Source organism: Streptopelia decaocto (assembly GCF_964273445.1).
Source record: "Streptopelia decaocto genome assembly, chromosome: 9".
Taxonomy (NCBI): domain Eukaryota; kingdom Metazoa; phylum Chordata; class Aves; order Columbiformes; family Columbidae; genus Streptopelia; species Streptopelia decaocto.
The window spans coordinates 1291781-1311720 of record NC_138664.1 but is presented as its reverse complement, the minus strand read 5'-3'; the positions used below and the strand labels follow the sequence as shown (position 1 = coordinate 1311720).

The 19940-nt window shown below is 44.8% G+C and overlaps 1 protein-coding gene across 1 annotated transcript in view; it reads left to right on the top strand.

Annotated features, from left to right (window-relative positions):
* Positions 1-17730, top strand: part of TNFAIP8L3 (TNF alpha induced protein 8 like 3) — a 40226-nt gene extending 22496 nt beyond the window's left edge. The window contains exon 2 of the mRNA XM_082061083.1: positions 14997-17730. Within this exon, the coding sequence (XP_081917209.1) occupies positions 14997-15559 (563 nt within the window). The 3' untranslated portion in view covers positions 15560-17730. The remainder of the gene's footprint in view (positions 1-14996) is intronic.
* The last annotated feature ends 2210 nt before the right edge of the window (positions 17731-19940 follow it).

The following is a 19940-nucleotide window of genomic DNA, read 5'->3' as shown; positions in this document are numbered from 1 at the left end:
TTTGTGCTTCATACATTTAGAAACTTTTATGACAGCAATAATTTTTCCACTCTATATTTTAGAAGTAACATATCCCAATAAATGCATTTGGTAGCCTATGGCTTTGGACAGTAGGTAATAAATGCTGAAACAATTGTTACTGTTAGTCCTATGGTGCCACAGAGATGAAATAACAATATCATTAGGGAAATCTACATAAGCATATGCAAGACTAGATCTGATTAAGAGGCAGTCATTACACTGCTGAACGACTATAAAAATCCAGTCTTGCTGTGTTGGCATTGAGATCATTAAGCCTGAAAAATTCCCCCAGAAAATTTTGAAATAAATGTGTGGATATACATATTTATATTATATACATATTTATATACACACAGTTTTTGTTGTTGTTTGTTTGTGGTTTTGTTGTTTTTCTCAAAAGGATACCAAGTCTACAAGCCCAAAGTCAATATCGCCCCTGTTAGTTTGAGGAGGAGCGGGGGGCTGGATTCCCTATTGTACGACTGGAACAACTCAGTGTTTCAACCCAAATCTCTCAGCAAAGCTAATGCAAACAGCAGGCGCAGGAGGAACGGGCTGTCTGACAGCCTGCGAGGCGGGCAGGAAATCGTATGGAATTCTAACCAAGAAACATGCATTTCCAACAGTATTTCAGTTAACATTTTCCATCAAAACAGCTTAATAAGAACATTTTCAGCTTATATGAATGCTAGGGATAACCCATAGTTTATGAATCGCCCTGGTTTTAATTGCATAAATAAATACAGCCATAATACTTAAGTCTCTTTATGTCCAGAGTGATTACCGTTCTTCCGTCAACCTATAGAAAGGAATCTGTGAGTTGTGCTGCCTCTCGGTGTGAACGTACCCGTGTGCCAGTGCACGCCAGACCATTTAGCTCCTTATTTTAAAGAAGAGCAAATAGTTTCAGTGGCTGGATCTGCACCTTGGGACAGCAAATAGAGGAAAGACCACAAACTCTTTTTTGATTTAGGGTTTATGTTTTCCTATGACTTCAGTGCAAATTTCAGCAATGCTCTGACTCATCTTTGGGATATTATTCAATATGGCTATTAAATGTTAGATTGCATGAACCAGGGTATCTTAGTGCAGGCAAAAGTTTAGGGCACATTTGGAAAGATACAAGAGGAGAAGGAATTAATTTCTTTGTAATCTTGATTTTTTTCTTTTATCATCTGTTTGTTCTACTCAGAACATACCTTATAAAATGACAAAGATATTTACATGAATACGTTTAAGCAAGGCCTGGCTGCAAAACCCCTGCATGTTAAAGCAGCATGTTTTGATTAGTTTAAACTTGCTTTGGATTTAAAAAAAGTAACAAATAGTGCTGCAAACCAGCGAGGTGCCAAGGCTGGCAAGCGGAGTCCCCCGGGCCACCAGCCATTCTAATCAGGGTAGCGCTGAAAAGCGCTGCTTTGGGAGCTGTTCTCTGGCAATGCAGAAAGAAACGGCTTTTCATTCACTTTCCTCCCACTTCAGTGGGTTAGTCGGGACTAACTGAGTAGAATAGGCTCATTATTGTACCTGTTCAAAGGAGGAGGATTTTGTGCTTCATACATTTTTACACGGAGGTGGCTTTGCTGGCGTTACCAACCTCTCGCAGTTAGTCAGGACTTCAAAAGCGCCACTTTGCTCCGCTTACCACCTAAATCACACAGTTCAGTTCTGTGCGTGTCAGTTAAGGGAGAGCAAACCAAACAGCTCTACTCTCTGAACTCATTCATTAGCTGTGCCACAAGGTAACGTGGCAAACTCTGCGAGGAGTCAGAGGACACTCTTCCCACTGAATCTTTTAAAGATTCCACATGAACGTGTCTGTTAGTGTGAAATCTAGCTAAGCCTTTTCTCCTCCCCAAGTAAACCTTAAATCTGAAACGTTAAGCCAAGACCGGCGATCTTAAGCCGCAGTTCCAAAAACACGGCAAAAAGCAGCAATTAGAACTAACTGACACTTTGGGAATTGCTACAGCTACAAAATGCTTTTGCTGGAAAACACCACACTCTATATTGCATGAAAAAGAGCAACGTGGTCAGGACAGGAAGCAACGGCCATTCCGAACTCGGTGTTTTAGCTCCGTGCATCCCAAGGTGGCGTCTCCGAGCCCGTCCCCATGCCGACGGTTCTGTACCCGCTACTGACGGGGGGCAGAGGCTCCTCCGCTGTGTCCGTGCTCGGGGCTACAACAGCGCAGAGAACGCCCCGTTTGCCAGATGGGGTGCGGGCGTTGCCCCTCACCTCAGGTAGCCAAGTGGTGCTTAAGGCCACGAGGAGATGCTTCGGAAAGACACGCTCAAGACTAAGAAACAGCAAAATCGACCAGTTTACCTTCAGAAGTAGCAGAACTTTTGTTCCTAAGCACATTTTTTGGCAGAACTGTGGAGCTGTGTATTATTCTATCACCATTAATGAGATATAAAGGCAGCAGTTTTGCTGGCATCTGAGACAGCGAGATGGCAACAGCGCACGGGCTGTGCTACGTTTCTTTCTCTCAATATCAGGCCGGGCAGCTCACAGGTTTTTATCTAGAGACTGTTGTGACTGCTCTGTTCAGAGGTAACAATCCTGCGTTATCCCGGACACTCAGCTGGGTGCTTGCAGCTCATCTGTAGGGAACAGCACAAATAAACCCAGCCCACGTGCACTCAGGGATTTTACAGAACCGAAGCCTCACGAGGGACAGCACCTTCTACATACCCGTGTTTATCACTGAGGCTCATCCTTCCAGGGTTTTCTTTAGGTAAAATAAAAGCAGTGATCTTTAAGTTTTTCCTTTGGAAATTCAGTCCTGACTCCAAATAGGTGCAATGTCATATAACGAGGATACAAACATATATATATATATATATATATATATTTAAAAAACCCAAAACACACAACATATGCCTCAGAATAATGAAACAGGCCTCCTAAGAATTGTCTTTTCCATTTCATTACTTTTTTAAGCATCTTTTCTATTTCTGCTTTCCTGATGTAAAGAGATGCACTTTGGGTGAGCTTCTACACCATGGGTGGTGAGGGCTACCGCTGTTAAACTGTTATTAGACACCACCTAATGACAGAGCAGCGTCCCTGTGACCAGGATATTCCTCCTGGCACGATATGTTTTGCAATATGTATACACAAAGTGAACAAGATAAGAGTATGAAACCAAATTATCTCCATTAGCATTTATTCTCTACCGGAACTTTCACTAAGATATTATTTATGTTTTGTGGGTCATTGGTGTGAAAATATCGGTGCCATGCTTAGCATTTTAGTTTAAGCCCATAACAAGGAAATTGTCATTTGCAGTCTAGTTTCTCCTCCCTTTTTCCCAGTGTAACCTCATGATTTTTTCTTTCATTAGTGTAAGACAGCAAGACACTCACTTTTGACAGCTATTCTTCACGCTGATCTTGAACAAAAGAGGGACACAACTGACCTGCAAACCCACCCGAGTTCTTAATCCTTCCACAGGAAATAATCTGTTGCTTTTACTGTAAGACTCAGCTTAAACTTTCAGTAGGTTATACTAAGGTTTTCCTGGTTTAAAAATTATTCATTTTTACTCAAGAAAAAGCTGGATGAACATCGGTCGGTCTCTATGACGGTATTTCAGAGAACAACTATGGAGAACACAGCAGGTGGTTCAGTTCATGCGGAACAGACACACACACCAGTCTGTTTGTCCCTGGGGATGGCAGCAGCCCAGGCTCCCTCCTTAGTGTTCTGTGCATCCTGATCAAATGCTTGAACAACGCTGCAGATGAGCAGTGCGGAGCAGGTGACACAAAGGTTGTATTAAAGTCCAAATCGGGATTTATCTTAAAGGAAAACAGGGTTATAGATCGCATCTGAGGTACAAGGCAACATGTGCTTTCTCCCTAGCAATAAATCCCCAATCAGACACACAGGAACTTGTAAGAGATGGAGAGTGTGATGAATCCCAGCTGCACTGACCACTGTTAATTTTTCCATTGTTCAGGAGTTTTCCATTTAGAATCTGGCTTGGCCATCTCCCCAGCAGCTAATCCTTCTCTAGAGGCAGGAGATGAGGGAGGAACACAGCACAGAACAAAAAACCAAAACCAACAACACGAAAACCCCCCAAAAAGTCAAGGATTCCACACAGCCTAATATTCTGCAACTGTATAGCTTTTTTAATGACTGGGCAAACAGTAGAGCATTGTTTTAAACAATAAGTGGACATTCTTCTAGTTTTTTTTGGTCCTCATGCCTTTTGCCTTTTCAGTGTCAGCTTTGCTGTTGTTAAATACTTTTCCAGCATTTCAGGCTGAGAACAGGACATTGATTTCACCCTGCACCACCAGTCGAGGTACCGCAGAGCGCCAGTGCTGGTGTGCGGGCAGCCAGTTCAGTGCAGCACGTGCTTCATCTGCTCTCTGCTGAAGAAGGAGGGAAAAACCCTCTAAACTACAAGGAAAAGGAACTCACTCACTTGCTCGTCAGCCAGGATAAGCAGATGACACCTTAAAATGTTTTTTTCATTGAAGATGCATTCTGCAATATCACAGGGTTTTCTTTTTTCAGCAAGGCCATAGTAATATTATCTGTTAGAAGTCACTAAAGAAATGTTTAAACTTTTAGCGGGGAAAAAAAATACTTCAAATGAGTTAAATGAAACCAGAGCAGGCAGCATTCAGCCACTGATATTATCACTCGGAATGGGAGGATGGATGCCCTCAGGTCTTTTACGGACTTGCACAAGCAACATTCCCATCTGGTATTACCTCCCTCTTGTAAAGCTGCAGCACAAAACATCAGCTATTTGGAGTCAGGCAGAACAAAACCGTCTGCTGCAAGCGGTGATGACATTGTCACTGCCACGTTAGTGCGAGCAGAGCCAGGACCCGCATCCTGTCATCTGTGGCAGCAAGTGAGGCAGCTGAACACGCGGGTGGGAGAAGCTGATCCTGTCCCCAGGCAAACAGCAAGGGACGCGCCGCGGGGGCAAAGGGACGCGCCGCGGGGGCAAAGGGACGCGCCGCGGGGGCAAAGGGACGCGCCGCAGCCAGACCGAGGGTCACGAGTGTGACAAGTCGTGAATTAATCTGGAGTATTTTCTTTCCCCAAAGGCTTCACAATTTGCAGTTACTCTCCCAGATTTTTTTTTGTCCTCTCCCAAACATTCTCAGACTAGAAATTAGAATTGTGGAGTGCGCTTAGTGATACCTTAGATGCCTTTACAAAACCAGGCTTTCGCATCCGCATAGGAAATCTAAACTGTTTAAATGCAAAGACATAGGTAGCATCACATACCTTGTAAATAATGATGCTGTGACATATGCAGTATTATAACTAGGCGTTGGTTGGTTGGTTTTGGTGTTTGGAGGGGGGAGATTGTTTGTTTGCGTGGTTTTGTATGGTTGGGTGTTTTTTAAGAACATTAGTTGCAGGGTAGGCCACACATTAACCTCCCTTATGCTGCTGCTAAACCCTCACGTTGCAGCAGGTTTGGCATCCTTTATAACTACACCTCGTCCCTGCTGTTCCAGGTCTGTTGTAGCCATAGCTGTCCCTATTTGTTGGCCACCAAACAGCAGGTCCAGATGTGTTATAGCCTGTAAGTCCCCATCTTCCACAGCCCTGTGACCAGTAGCTGATCTGTAAGCACTAACCAGCATCTTTATTTTCTTCAAGCTGACTCCCCCAAAAACATAACAAGCAAACAAAAACTGAGACAATAGACTATGCATAAGGTTAATTAAACTCTCTGAATAGTTTTAAATATATTACAATCAGTCCGTAGTGTCTACTCCTGACTTGGAAGAGTTAACTGCTATTAGACACTTCTTGCTATGATTGTCCTCTGCATCTTCCCCTCATTTGACTTTATTGTCTAGTTTAAACAGTTTGGAAGCATGGCTGGAGTTAATTGGGAAATGAACAGCTCCCCTGGTGTTTTATTTAGGGACGCATTTGCTTTTCCAGATGTACCTGACCTCTGCCATTGTTTTGTTTCCCTCTTATCTATCACCTTCTTTCTTCAAAATCTAGTGGTCAGCAAGCAAATAGCAAGGTAATAAAACAACAGCACATGATGTTCATTTAAAAAACAATCTCCTTTGTTCGCCAGATATGCAGATGCCATTTGCTTAAATCAATCCCAAGCTCAACCAGCCCAAATTTCCCCTCCACCTCCCTTCCCTTGGTTTTTTCTCACTTACACACACCGCTCGGTTACCGCTGCCCATCAGGCGGTTGCGCTGTGTCCGTGTCCCCAGGGCATTTTGAGCAAAGAAGGCCAAGGAGTGTTGGCAGTGGGGGCTTTAGTTTGTTTTTGAAAACAAGCCAAGAGCCCAGAATGAATTGCAACTTTGCTTTGAATCTCTCCCCCTCTGTGGGACGCGGTGGGTTCTTTTGGGTGTATCTGAGCGGTGTGCTGGAGGCTGGCAAGGAGAACCCCCCATCCTCTCCCTCAGCCCAGCGCAGCTGGGGACCCACTGGCCCAGCAGCAGCTTCACACCTTCTGCATCTGCAGCCTATGGTGTGGGCTTTGCCAGTCTAGTCACCTTGACCTGGTTTAGCAGAAATACTCTTTCCCTTGTATTCTTTCAGCCTCATATTAAGCTACAGAGAAACACTATCTTGGAGTTCCACAGCATCTTTGGACCACTTATCCTTGCTTTCTCGTGGAATTTTGTACATCCCTAGAGAATAGGCATGGTTATTTATCATACCGATCTTTAATATATTAGAGTCGAAAATAGAATTACTCTGTGTAGAAGGCAAGGACATTCCATCTGTGGAGAAAGAGCGGTGTACTGCAACAGCAAGCAGCTTCAAGGCACAAAAATAAACCTTCCGTTTTCTTCCTGAGGGCATGAGAAACAGGGGGAAAAGAATAAATCGGTGAACCAGTAGCCTGTTTCTTAGCTGCGCTTTATTTAAAGCACACGCATCACACAGAGGCCTTGTTTAATATTTAGGACTGATATTGCCAGGCTTTACTAACAGCATATTATTATGTTCCTACTGGGAACGATTGGCTCCTGCATGCTAAAGAGATCGCCGTGGAAGGAATAGAAAGCGTTTGCACTATAGAAGCACAGGAAAGTCTGCACCTCCTGTTAACCAGGAGTGATGACTGTGATCATTACCCAGCCCAGAAAAGCAGCGTTACCTCCATGGCCCTTCTCTTTCCCTCACCCTACCAGAGGAAGGTGTGAAAGAACACACAGAAAAGCTCACGCATCCTGATCAAGAATCCAAGTCACTTGTGACATTGGGCTCGGCTCCCCCAGGAGCCGCAGACGTCACAGCGCTCAGCGCTCGGTCGGCAGAGAGGAGCACAGCTGCTCCTGAGCACCAAATCCCCCTCCGGACCCGCAGAACACAGCCAGGGGCTGGACCAGGAGATCTGCCTCCGGGCCACCGCGAGGAAACACTACAGCACAGATAGAACAGGTAGAAAGCACCAGCTATAGAGCTGTACACTGTCTGTCCTGCCTCCGTTTTCTCCATGTGGTTTGGGGGCTTTTTGTTTGCTTTCAAGAGGCAAGGGGAGAGATTAAGTTTTTACTGCATTCCTGGAGCAAGAAAGGTTGTATGTACTGAAACCAGAATGTCTCAGCAGCCTGCACTGAGATGGTCCTACCTGCTGCTTCCAGCACAAGTAGCTGAATCCCCCATAGATAACACAGGCTGCATTTCTATTATTCAGTGCTTGCAGTTTCTTTTTCTCTTCAAGTTTTTGCTCAAACCAGAATCTACCAGTTTGGAAACTGATCATAAAGCAACACCGCAAGCGAGTTCTACAGATCACCTACAAAGAGCAGTCGCTGCAATAATTGCATCTGGGTAAAAGCGGTATAGCTGCAAGATCTGGAAAGGTTTCTCACGGCTTGTAAGAGTCTCAGTGGCAAATAATACTCTAGCAAGAAAATCCTTTTTTTCTAGATAATTGTTTCTTCTGTGTGGAAGAACATGATGGCTGAGTCCTTTTAAAGAAACCTATGAGGCTTTTTTCCCTAACAAGATAATTGGTTTACCATTCATTATATGCCTGATGCTCCACCAGAGACCAAGTCCCATCGAAGCAATGAACAGTTTCTTAGCACGTATCAAAGAGCTCATTGCTGTCCTGTTGTGAAAATTACATGGCCAGACATTAAAACAAGCATAATTTTCCTATAGAGATCCTATTCATCTAGTTAGACATTTTTCCACAAAGTCACCATGTTACCTTATTTTTAAATACGATGTCTTTTAAAAGAAGGTGTAGGAAATGTGGTAATTGTGGAAAGGAAAAAGGAAACTAAACAAAATGTTTCAGAGGCTGAAGTTAAACTCTTCAACAGGCACTGCCCAGGATGTTATATAACATGTATTGGGGGGCGGGTGACAGTTTGAAGGCCAAAAATATCCTGCCCAATTCAAGATGTCCCCATTGTCACCAAGGTGCTATCTGCTGAGTTTTGCGAGCTATTCGTGTTTGCCCAAGATCCTGCTTCAGTATTTTGGATACGTCAGCATACGTCGCCACTCTGAAAGCCTCTGTTTTGACCCAAGCTAGCAGTTACAGAAAAATCCACTAACGTGATCGTAAATATCCATTTTGAAATACAGGAACAGGATCAACAGGTAATTGCAACCAATCGCCCTGCATCCCACTCCTTAAAGATACGACCAGGCCACACCTTGGTCTATTATGGCTCAATCTATTGCAAATTCCTCCCTCGTCAAACCTTTGCTGCCACTGTACAAGCGTTTTGTCTTGCAGTGCCAGTCAGAGTTAAACCAGCATTTTCTGGAGTAGGGATGCTCAGTCTTCTCAATATATTTTGCACTTACTATCAACATAACGGGCTGACATTGAAAGACTTTGAACCTGTTTATAAAATACAGTGGTCAGTTTATCAAAACCTTTTTTAGTTGTATAGTAAAGCTTAAAAAAAAAACCCAAACACCCCTGTATGTTGCTATCTCTCCTGGCAGGCAGAATTACTCATTTCTGTAACAACTGAGCACTTCCAGATAAGAGCAAAGCCTTGTGCATAATCTGCATGTACCTCCGGGTGCTGCATAAGCAAACTCCGCGCTGTTTGCAGAGCCAGAAGTGACCCAGATGTGTTTGCTGCCTTGGCAGAGCTTCCCTGCGTGCTGCAAAGTTTAAACCCAACACTGGAAAGTCACTCTTCAAAGATGCCATTCCCTGCAGATGCTGCAGCCTGGCTGAGGTTTGGGTTCTGATATATCTTATCAGATTAAAGAAAAAGGAAGAGCTCTGGTAGCTGGTTTCAGAGGTAGGTGACTTTGACTGTGAGCACCGAGCTGGTGCTTGGCAGGCCAGGCCCAAGGGCTGCGTCCTTCGCAAAGCTGTGGAGGTTTGATTTGTGGTGCATGGAGATGGTCCTCACCAAGTGGTTTCCTCTCTCACAAGCTGGCTGCGAGTTTTAAGGACGTGACCAAGTATAATGTGGAATTCACAATGTCAAATAGCAGCCGTACAAAATCCCAGCGTCGTGTCAGCTCTGCCGTGTAACCAAGGCAGCTCTTGCGAAGGTTTCCACACCGTGAGCCAGTGCTGTTATCCAGACACGGTCACCAGCTCCCGCTTTAGACAGCGGAGCAGAACCCAGCGCTGTGGTTCCACTCCCAGGCAGCTCCGGGGGCAGCTCAGCCAGCCCCGTTTTTGGCAGCTCCAGCAGAGCTGGTGGAACAGCAGCCGAACTCCTCTCCCCGGCTCTCCCTCCTGCATTAGCCGGGCAGGGACAGCCTTTAACTGCCCCCTGCACTTCTCCTCTTCACAGGGGTTCCCCAGCCCACCACCCTGCCAGGTACCCAAAGGCACAGCCCAGTATGCTGCAACCGTATATTATTAGTAAAGCAAATACCACATACAAGCCAGCTGCTGAAATAACACTGTCATTAGGAATCTCCAGTTGCTAGATTCCCAGACAGTGCTCGTATAAAGCACTGAAAGGAAAAACGGTCTTTCTCTTTTTTCCATTCAGTCATGTTCCCTCTGCCATCTCCAGCATGTCCAAGTTTTGCCTTCAAGATGTTTGGATGCCGGTACATTCTCGCAGGATCATATAATTATCAGTCTGTAGTCTCCTGCTCCGCTACAGAAATGAGCAACCCTTTTATGTTCATAGTAACAATTTAAAAGTGTTAAAAGTTTGAGCACTGGGCCCCTGGTGCTTACACATGTTTAAATTGGCCCTCCCTGAAAGCTGATATGTTCCATCTGGTCTATTGGATTTCTTGGCTTAAAGTCACTGGAAACACTGAGTGCTTCTCCTGCAGTAATCCTGTAGCTGTCCAAGAGTAACACGCACACTCACCGCTCGCTCCTGCCTGCTCGGCACCAAAGTACCGTGCAAGAGGGATTTTAGGGCACTTTGCCTCCTGTCTGCTGTTAGAGCTATTCTGAAATCCCGAGTTCTGCCATTCACATCTCTCATCAATCTCGTAGCACAAAAGTGGCACTTGAAGGATAAATAAAACACACAAGCTTGCAGCTCATTACCTCTAAACATTTTGTCTGAATACCACAAATTAAGCAACTGGAGTTTTTTGTTGTCTTTCTACATTTTCCTTTACAAATCAGCACCAGCTTATTCTGGTCCTTACGGCTTTATGTAACAGCTTCATAAGGTTTCCTGCTTTTATTTCCTCAAAAGTTATTTATGCTTTATTAACTATTTATGTCAAGAAAAAGAGACATTGCAGGTAACTGCAGGTTATAATAAAACAAGCTGTCAGCCCAGTAAATTACGAAACCAGCAACAACGCCGGATTAACCATTCAGATATCCACTGCTCATTTAACCCCTGCAAGAGCTTTATGGTACAGCTGCCGCATTCCTTGTCATCAGCAACCCCAGGCTCAGGGCAAGTATGTCACCAGGTTAAATACACAGACGCATTCAAAGTGGGTCACACAAATCATTGAAACTGCACATTCCTACAACAATTTCCACAGCCCAGGTATGTGACCCAGTGCCAGACTCCGAGAGCACCCCTGTCCCCTGGTGAGCCCATCTCCGCAAGCCCCAGCAGCTGCTGGCAGCTGGAGGGCTGCCCACATCCCCAGCAGCTTTGCTGACTCCCAAAAGCCTGCTTTTTGCTGCAGTGGCTACAGTGCGTTTGAAAATTGAGGATTCAGGAGTATTAAAAATATTTCAGCTTTTTCATCATCTTCACTTCCCTATGTATTTCCCTCTTGTTAAGATTCAGCCCTTTCCTTGCTTACAGCACAGACGCAAGAACCTTTTCCAACCCTATCACCTCCATTCCTGCCAGGCCACAGGACTGCACTGGGCTCCTGCGACTTCTTCATGGGTTTAGCTCAGTCCTTCAATTTACAGCAGCTCCACTCACCTCCCTTGGATGCTCAGCGACCACCACACACGTTGCTTGGCAGTGGCTTGAACACACAGCCCCACACACACTGGAGCCAGCGTCACACCCAGGGCACAGCCAGGGGACAAGGGCACCCAGCTCCCAGCACCATTCACTGCAGACCAGGTGAAGCCAATGACTGAGCTAATTAATTAACTACAATAGTACCAGCTGCAGCAGGCACTGCAGTAACAACTCCCAGTGTCAGCCATAACTCCTGGGGTGTGACAAAACCAAAGCAGTTGCATGTACCCTTCTCTCTTAGCGAGCCTGCTAACACCAGGCACACTCCACAGAGACTCTGCAGAGTAACTCCTACTCCATTCGTTTCATCCTGTGGAGCAGCACTCCCGCACAGCTCCCCCCAACACACCTCTCAGCCGTTTGCCAGGGGAGAAAATACCCCGGCTGCAAAACTTTATGGAGACTTTGACTGGGAGGGAAGTGGATTCGTGTGTGGGGGCTGTTTCCACACCCACACGACTGCTCTCAGGAAACATCAGCCATGCTCTCTGCTGGGCGTACTGGGAGCATGTTCTGGTTCACTGGTTCTGCCATGTGCTCTGTACAGAGTAGCTGAATGGATGTTTACATGAAAACAGCATCGCTGAGCATTTAGTTCTAATCATTTTGTACTTGGTACAGCCATCTGGAATCAAAATACTTTGAGAACATTACAGATGCTCTTGCATTTTAGTCTCAAAAACTCTTAAAATACAAAACTCTTACATCCACTCTCTAGAGTTGCCAACTTTTTCCACACTTCTGTTATTAAGCGACTCTGTTATTAAGCAATCCTGTTATTAAGTTTAGTGGACGTGAGGCATCTTTGCCATGCTCGGTACCGTGTGCCAGGAGCTGGATTGGTGCTGGGGACGCGGGGGCCCCTCCCCGTCCCGACCCACAGGAGCCGCTGCCGTGGGGCACAGTGAGTGGGTGGCACTGTTTGAAGGATGGAAGATCGCCATGGGATCGATCCCGCTGCACGGGGCTTTTTGAATAGCTTTTATTATAGACGGCTCTCTAGATGACAGAGAGAAAGGGAGAAAGCAGGTCTGAAGGCAGAACTGGTCCTTACTTTAGTAAAAACGAAGATGTCAGGCGTTCTGCTATGAAAGCTAATCATTACCCAGCAGAGCGCTGTGCTCAGAGAATGGCTTTTCTTTTTTAGCTTTGGTATAATGTTCCTGAAAGCTAATAGCATCCATAATGTTGCTGCTGATTTGTTTTGCTGTATGAAAGAAAGCTGAAAATAGACTTGCTGTATGTAGGAGGCAAAGATGTGTTTGTGTAACGAGCAATGTGCTGCAGTAAGAAAAGACTGCCATGGTAAACCTATGTTCCATGTAAAGCAAAAATTCGGTCATGTGGCTAATGGCTCGTGACCTCTGAGAGGCGAAGTGTCACCTTGGTGTCTGCTCTGCGTGGTTTTGGAGGCAGGGATCCAAACAACCATAACCTGGAGCACCAGCGATGCACGAGCTTGTCCCGTGTCCCCACCAGCACAGCCCTTCCCCACCGGACCTGTCTGCTCGGCACAGGTGGCGGGCACAGAGCATGTGGCACTCGCCGTGCTGAAACCAATCACCAGCTCTTGCAGACATTGCAATAGCACAGAGCAGCACAAATCGTGAAAGGAGGTCGGGGAAAGAAACGTCCACTAAGTATTTGGATCTGTCTGGTTCCTGAGGACTCTGAGCACTTGTGGCCCCAGGGATGCCGGAGAGACAGGAGCACCAAGTGGGGAAGGGGACCACAGCAGCGATAGCAGACATCAGACTGGGTCCAGAGAAAAGCAAGAGATATGAGAGGAGGAGGAGGAGTATAAAGCATCAGGGCCTGGTGAAGGAAATCATAGAGGAAAGGGGAATACAGGTTCTAGAGGAAGGTTTAGCAGCTCCAGTGTAATAACAGATTTATTTCTTTTACTTTTAGAAAGATGAGAAGGAGCTCAGTCTCATGCTGTTAGAGAGCAGATCCCACACTTGGGACTTGCCATGGAAAACGCTCCAGCCTCACCGTTCAGTTCCAGCTCAGCTGGATGCTCTGTGGCCGTGCTGCTCCTCGCCGGGAGCTGCGTTATCCTCATTCGAGGTACCAAACCCAGGGGCAAGAAACCCATCCTTGGATCGTATGAATAGCAAACACGTACTACAGAAACGGACACTACTATTAATCTTCCATTTTACTGTGTCAAAACTACATAATTATTCATAACTGGTACTATTTATGTACCCACATACTCCAAAGTGAAAGAATGCTTTCATCCCGGTTTTATCATCTCTAGATTAAATCACAGTTTTTCTATTTCCTCCGTCCAGCAGCTCAGCCCCACAATTTTCTCTCCAAATGAAGGCAATCCTTTTAAGCCCATTGAATTATTTTTTCCAGGTGGTGGTTCAGTTGAAATTAAATGTTAGTCTATCATATTGCTCAGTAGTACAGCCGTAGCACACAAAGAAGGACAACTTTAATACTCCGGCTAACTCGAAAAACAGGGTTTAAACCAGTGACTGTTTAAATTCAGAGTGTTCTTTTTAATCTCTTAGTGGTTTGCTTCACTCCCCTGGTGTTAAACTGGATGGTTATTTCATATGAAATCTTTCCATTTCCTTTACTCTGTCCACATAGTGCCAGTTAAAAAACAACTTCAACGTGAAAAACGAAGGAAGGTCAAATTAATCTCTGCTAATGATCAAAGAAGCTCATTGGATAAAGTCCAGCAGGAGCAGCCACCTGGGCCAGGTGCTGTGCTGAGGGGAACCCGCACATCTGGGTGAAAATAAACAGCCCAAGGGGTTTATTTGATGAATGTAGAGCAACTAGCGGAGGTGTTTTCAGCTGGCAGGAACCGCATGCACTGAAGTACCAATGTTTTACAAAAATCACATTGTATAATTTTGCAAATAGGTAACACACAGGAAAGGCATCATCTGCAGAGATCAAGGCAAAATAAATCCGCATTTCTGAATTTGCTTTATTAGCCCTTATCTGAGATGGTGCTCAGTCTAACCGTGGAACAACAGCGCCTCCCAATGACCAGCAGGATAATTCTTTCAGGTTCCTGTATTTGTCAGTATCTCATTTTGCTCATCTCCAATAGCTTATTTATTATTTCTACCACAACATCTCAATGGATCTCTCTGCCAAGAAAGCTTTAATATTGAGCTTTAAAACCAAAAGACTAGCAAAGAACCCGCAGAGAGATGCCCTGCCAGAGTATTCTGTTCTTCATGTGTAAGCAAGAAACCTCAGCGACAGCAAGATCTGAACCGTGGATGTCCAAGATCCCAACACCTGGAAACACAGTGTTGGGAATGTTCCCATTACTACAATCACGACTGTATGTAATGATCGGTGATACAGATAACATCTCCATTACTGCAATCACGACCGTATGTAATGATCGGTGATACAGATAACGTCTCCATTACTGCAATCACGACCGTATGTAATGATCGGTGATACAGATAACGTCTCCATTACTGCAATCACGACCGTATGTAATGATCGGTGATACAGATAACGTCTCAGTTCAGCACATAGGCACTGCTTAACAAACTATGAAAATTATTCACCAAATAAAATTAACATTTTCCCTCTTCTCTGCTATCTCAAAACAGGTCCCGACTGTTTCAGTTCCAAGAATCTTGCCCTGCAAGCCCAGAAAAAGATCCTGAGCAAAATGGCATCCAAAACCATGGCTAACATGCTGATCGATGACACAAGCAGCGAGATCTTCGATGAGCTGTACAAAGTAACAAAGGAACACACAAGAAACAAAAAGGAAGCCCATAAAATAATGAAGGACCTGATTAAAGTGGCAATAAAAATCGGGATCCTCTATCGAAATAATCAGTTCAACCAAGAAGAGCTGGAAATCGTGGACAAGTTCAGGAAGAAGCTGAACCAAACTGCCATGACAATCGTCAGCTTCTACGAGGTAGAATACACTTTTGACAGAAACGTTCTTGCAGAACTTCTGAATGAATGTAAAGACCTTGTGCATGAACTAGTAGGTCGACACCTGACTCCGAGATCCCACGGCCGCATCAACCACGTCTTCAATCACTTTGCGGACGTGGAGTTTCTAACCGCCCTGTACAGCCTCGATGGGGATTGCCGGCCGTACCTCAAAAAGATCTGCGATGGCATCAACAAACTGCTTGATGAGAAGGTCCTTTGAAACTGCACTCGAAACCAAGAAACCAACCAAAAACTTCTCTCTAGAACTGGCCACTCTTCATGAGCCCCGGCGAGCGAGCTCCCTTCCCACGGCCTCCTACCCAGTGTCCAGCGCGGGCCAGAACGTGCTCACCGGGCTCGTGATGATGCGAAAACCCAAATCAGAAAGCTATTCATTTTAATGTTCTGTTCAGATAATTCAGTCTTTTCCAAGGAGGGGAGCGAACAAGGCTGCTGATACGTATTGTTCAGAAACAGATTGCTACACACCGTGATCTTACTAGCTTCGTGTTCAAGGCCGAACACATGGAAAGAAAGTAAACTCAAATGCATGGCTATGTACAAATAGACAGGTGAAGGCGAACAAGCAAAGCATGGAATTTACCCCCAGGCTGCCCTTGGTGCATATGTTGTGTTTATTTCCATAATGGCCAAAAAAGCTTAGACAGAAAGTAGGGCTGGAATGGATTAAGCTCACTCCTTTCAAAGGGATTGGGAATCAATATCAGAAGCCATCTCTGATTTTTTCATAGTATTTAAGTCTAATAGGAAAACAACAAATAATACAAACTCAGTAGAAGCGGGAGAAAATTGGAAGAGCTGCTCTACAAAGCGGTAGATTCATTAGAGTTTTGTTTTATACATGCTAATAACAGAGAGAAGGTTCCATTTGATTCTTGAACAGCAGCTCGGTGGTTCAGGCTCAAAGGCAACCAGAAAACCAGGCGAAACCCATCGGTTCCCCACGCTCAGGGTTTGTGCGCTTGGTGACACCAGGTGAGTCCAGGCCGGAGGTTCTGCTGCTCTTGGCGCTTTTCCCTTTGCCTGCCAGAGCAAAACATCCTTTGGAACGGCGCTTGCGAAGAGGAGCACAACTAAGACACAAACCGACGATTACAGCCTCATCCTCAAAATATTCAGCCTAGATAAAAGTCTCGGTTTAACATGCCCGTGATGTTAATTTGTGCCTACGGTAACACAGAGATGTGATTAAAAAAGAGCCTCATGGGCTACACTTGCAGTGCCAGCTGAGTATAGAGTATCCACAGGAGTCTTAGAAGTGCCCTAGGGACCCAGGTGAGCTCTGTCTGTCCGCTGACCCTCAGTGTCATGGACACAGCAGACAATCCCAATATCCGGAGGTAACACCTTCCATATCACATATATTATAATATAGAAATGCATGTACTTGAAAACTGACAAAGAAAACACATTTGAAAGCCATTCCTCTCTAAGGCAGACTTCCAGTGCTGATCACCTATTACTTAGGGTAAGAAAAGTGTTTCTCATTTAAATTCTTAAATGCTACAGTGGCAGAGAAAGCTGTTCAAAGTTTTATTCTTCTTCTGTCTTGACCCCAGAATAACTATATTGTCTCTCTTGCAACAACAATTTGGTCATCACACCTTTATACATTAGAGAATACACACACTCAGGTCACGGATTCACCAGGGTTGTGCTACATACGTTTTGATCTGTTCCCAGGAGAAACTCATTTTGGAGCGCGGTAAAAACGGCAGCACAAGACATTACCAGAGCGGTTTGTAAAGACACAATTTTCCACACGTGTTTCCTTTCACTATAAAAAGTATATTTAGTAGCAATGAAGGTGAACAATTCCTCTGCAGCACAGTAATGAAATACCGACCTCCGGGGCTGCACGTCCAGACACTTGCAGAGCCATATTTATATGCACCATTAGCTGCATTCTTTTCCACGCATGCGTTTGTCAATTGATGCTTTTGAACAGTAATTATTGTACCCAACACTCCTGTCCCGGCGCACACGTCGGATTCTGTGTTTGTTTCACTTGTGGCAAACAAACTTCTTTTTTCAAAGCCAGAGCAGAGATTATTCCCCATCCGAGATGCCCAAAGGAAAGGGATATCCTGTATCCGTGACTTTCTTCTTGTGTGTTGCAAGTATCAATATTCAGATTCTGGTATTTTAGAGAAAACAGCTGAACATCTGTTGTTCTATTTATAAATCTGAGTAGCCTTAAGGAAAGAGAATGTTTTCAAGTATTTCTCATACTTGCATATCCTGTATATTCGTTGTTTACTTTTGTACTCGTAGCTTGGTATGTAACAACATTGCTGAAATACGGGCAATGTTCAGGTCACCTTCAGTATATGATGTATTATCATATTTGTGGATTAAAAATGTGTGATTACTGCCCTTTCTGTTTCCTTTTGATTTACTTATTTCCACCATCCAATTTAAACTGAAATTAAGCGGTAAGGGGAGGGAATTTGTGTGACACAAGTTGGGTCACCTTCACCTTTTCCAACCTTAATGCTCCTTGATGAGCAGATTTGTGAAGGGAGGGGGCAGGTAGATGGTGCCAAATCGCTGCCCCGAACACGGAGAGGCTGGAACCTCCCGGAATGTTTTAACGGCAACCACACATTCTGTCCTCATTCCCAGAACAGACCAACTGTTTTGGCTGGAAGCGCTGGGGATTTGCAAACAGCTCACACCGCAATTATACCGGAGGCAATCGGAGATGGGCGCCAAGAGAAAACTGCCAACTACCTTCCAATGGAAGTTTAAAGCAATCTTGCTAAGTGGTGCTTTGAGCACACTGCTGGTCCAGCACCGCTGCCATGGTCATTGTATGAATCACATCATGGCAGGACACAATACTCTTTGCTTCATCACTGCCAACTTTGCATTAAGAGAAAAACGTTCAAGAAACTCCCAAGGGAGTGTCCATCCCGGCATCTTAATGCAATTGTACACGTACCACGGAACATGTAATCCTATTTGTGTTAGGGAAGTGTTCTCACAGAAAGGCACATAAATAGCTGACCCTGGAGAGAACCAAAAGGTTAAGCACAACCAACTCTCATCCCAGGAACAGAAATGCAAAAGCAAGTCTCAACTGGATGACCTAGCAGGTCTAGTTCCATTTTCACATACTTTGCTGCATACCTCAACGCCAGAACATGACAATGCACAGCCTTACCCACACAGGAAAGATAACACAGCTTTTTATGCTGAAAAACTACTCGTTGGACTCTCCAGGCCATAACTACCTTTCCAATATTTAGAAGCCATCAGGCAATGTCATTGATGAGTTATTTGCAGGTACAGGAAAACCGCAGGGCAGTGCCATCCGCTACACAAGCTTATTCTCTCAGGCCCTTACAGGATGAGAAGGGGTTGGGAATACCTAGCAGAGAGTAATATAACACAACGGGAGATTGATCTGTGTTTAGGAAAACATACTGCACCATACTGCCGGGATGCACTTCCACCGGTCTTCCTGCTGAAATATTTGTTTAACTAAAAATACCTGAAGATACTTGCGGTAAGGGGGGACAACCTGATCAAACAGCTCCAGTATGGACCTAATACACTCACTCACCCGCTGCCTCCACAATGTCCAGAACTCCAAGGTGCCCGCGCACAGAGCAGTAAAACAACAGCAGCTCCTGGCACTGGGGGGTTTGGTCCAAAATGCTGAGCCCGCCCGTTCACCACGTCAGGACACATTCCGCTTGGCCTCCGCTTGCCTCCTGCACATAAACTGCTTCGTGCTAACTAGATTATTTGCTCCCTTCCAGCCTATTGCTATGCCTCTTATTTCCCTTACCCTGAAAACAAACTAATCCTTCAAGATCTAATAAGTCACCAAGAAAAGTACATGGGAACGCCACAGAGATGAAGATATTCACTGAAAGACTTGCAGTACAGAGCTAGATGAAAGATCATTTCTTTGTACGATTACTTACGCAGCTATAACGTATTTCATATTAGAGACAAGTGGATGATGGATCAAGACCAGAGGGACTCCTCAACACTCCAGCAAGTGGTGTGTGCTGCAAGCATTGGACTTAAAGCTATTGCTGTCAACTCCGAACAACAGAGAGACCCCAAAGTCTCCTGCGAGGCCTAAAACCAAATCCCACAATTGAGCAGCATTCCAAAAAGAGCATGGGACAAGCTGAGCGGGCACACGGAATGCTGCTCCAGAGACCTAACTGTGCTCTTCTGCAATGTCACATTCCTCATCGCTGTCCAGATGCAAATAGAAACAATAGAAACCAGTTCTTAATGCGCGGAAACACTGCTACATGTGGTAGCAAATTATATTTAACGAGTACCAAGCATTTTTTTAAATGAAACTGAATTTTATTAAACTACAAGAAATGCAAAGATGGTGATAAAGAAAAAATATTTGCTGGGCAACCTAAAAATTAAGACTGACACAGGTACAATGCTCCATCAACCCCTTTATGTGGGGTTATGATAAAGCTCTTCAAATCTACATACTGACATCTTAACATACACTATTGGTACAGTGGAAAAGGTTACAAAGAACATGAACAACAGAAGGCAATATTGGTTTTTGCTGTTCTTTTTAAACACTAGGACAT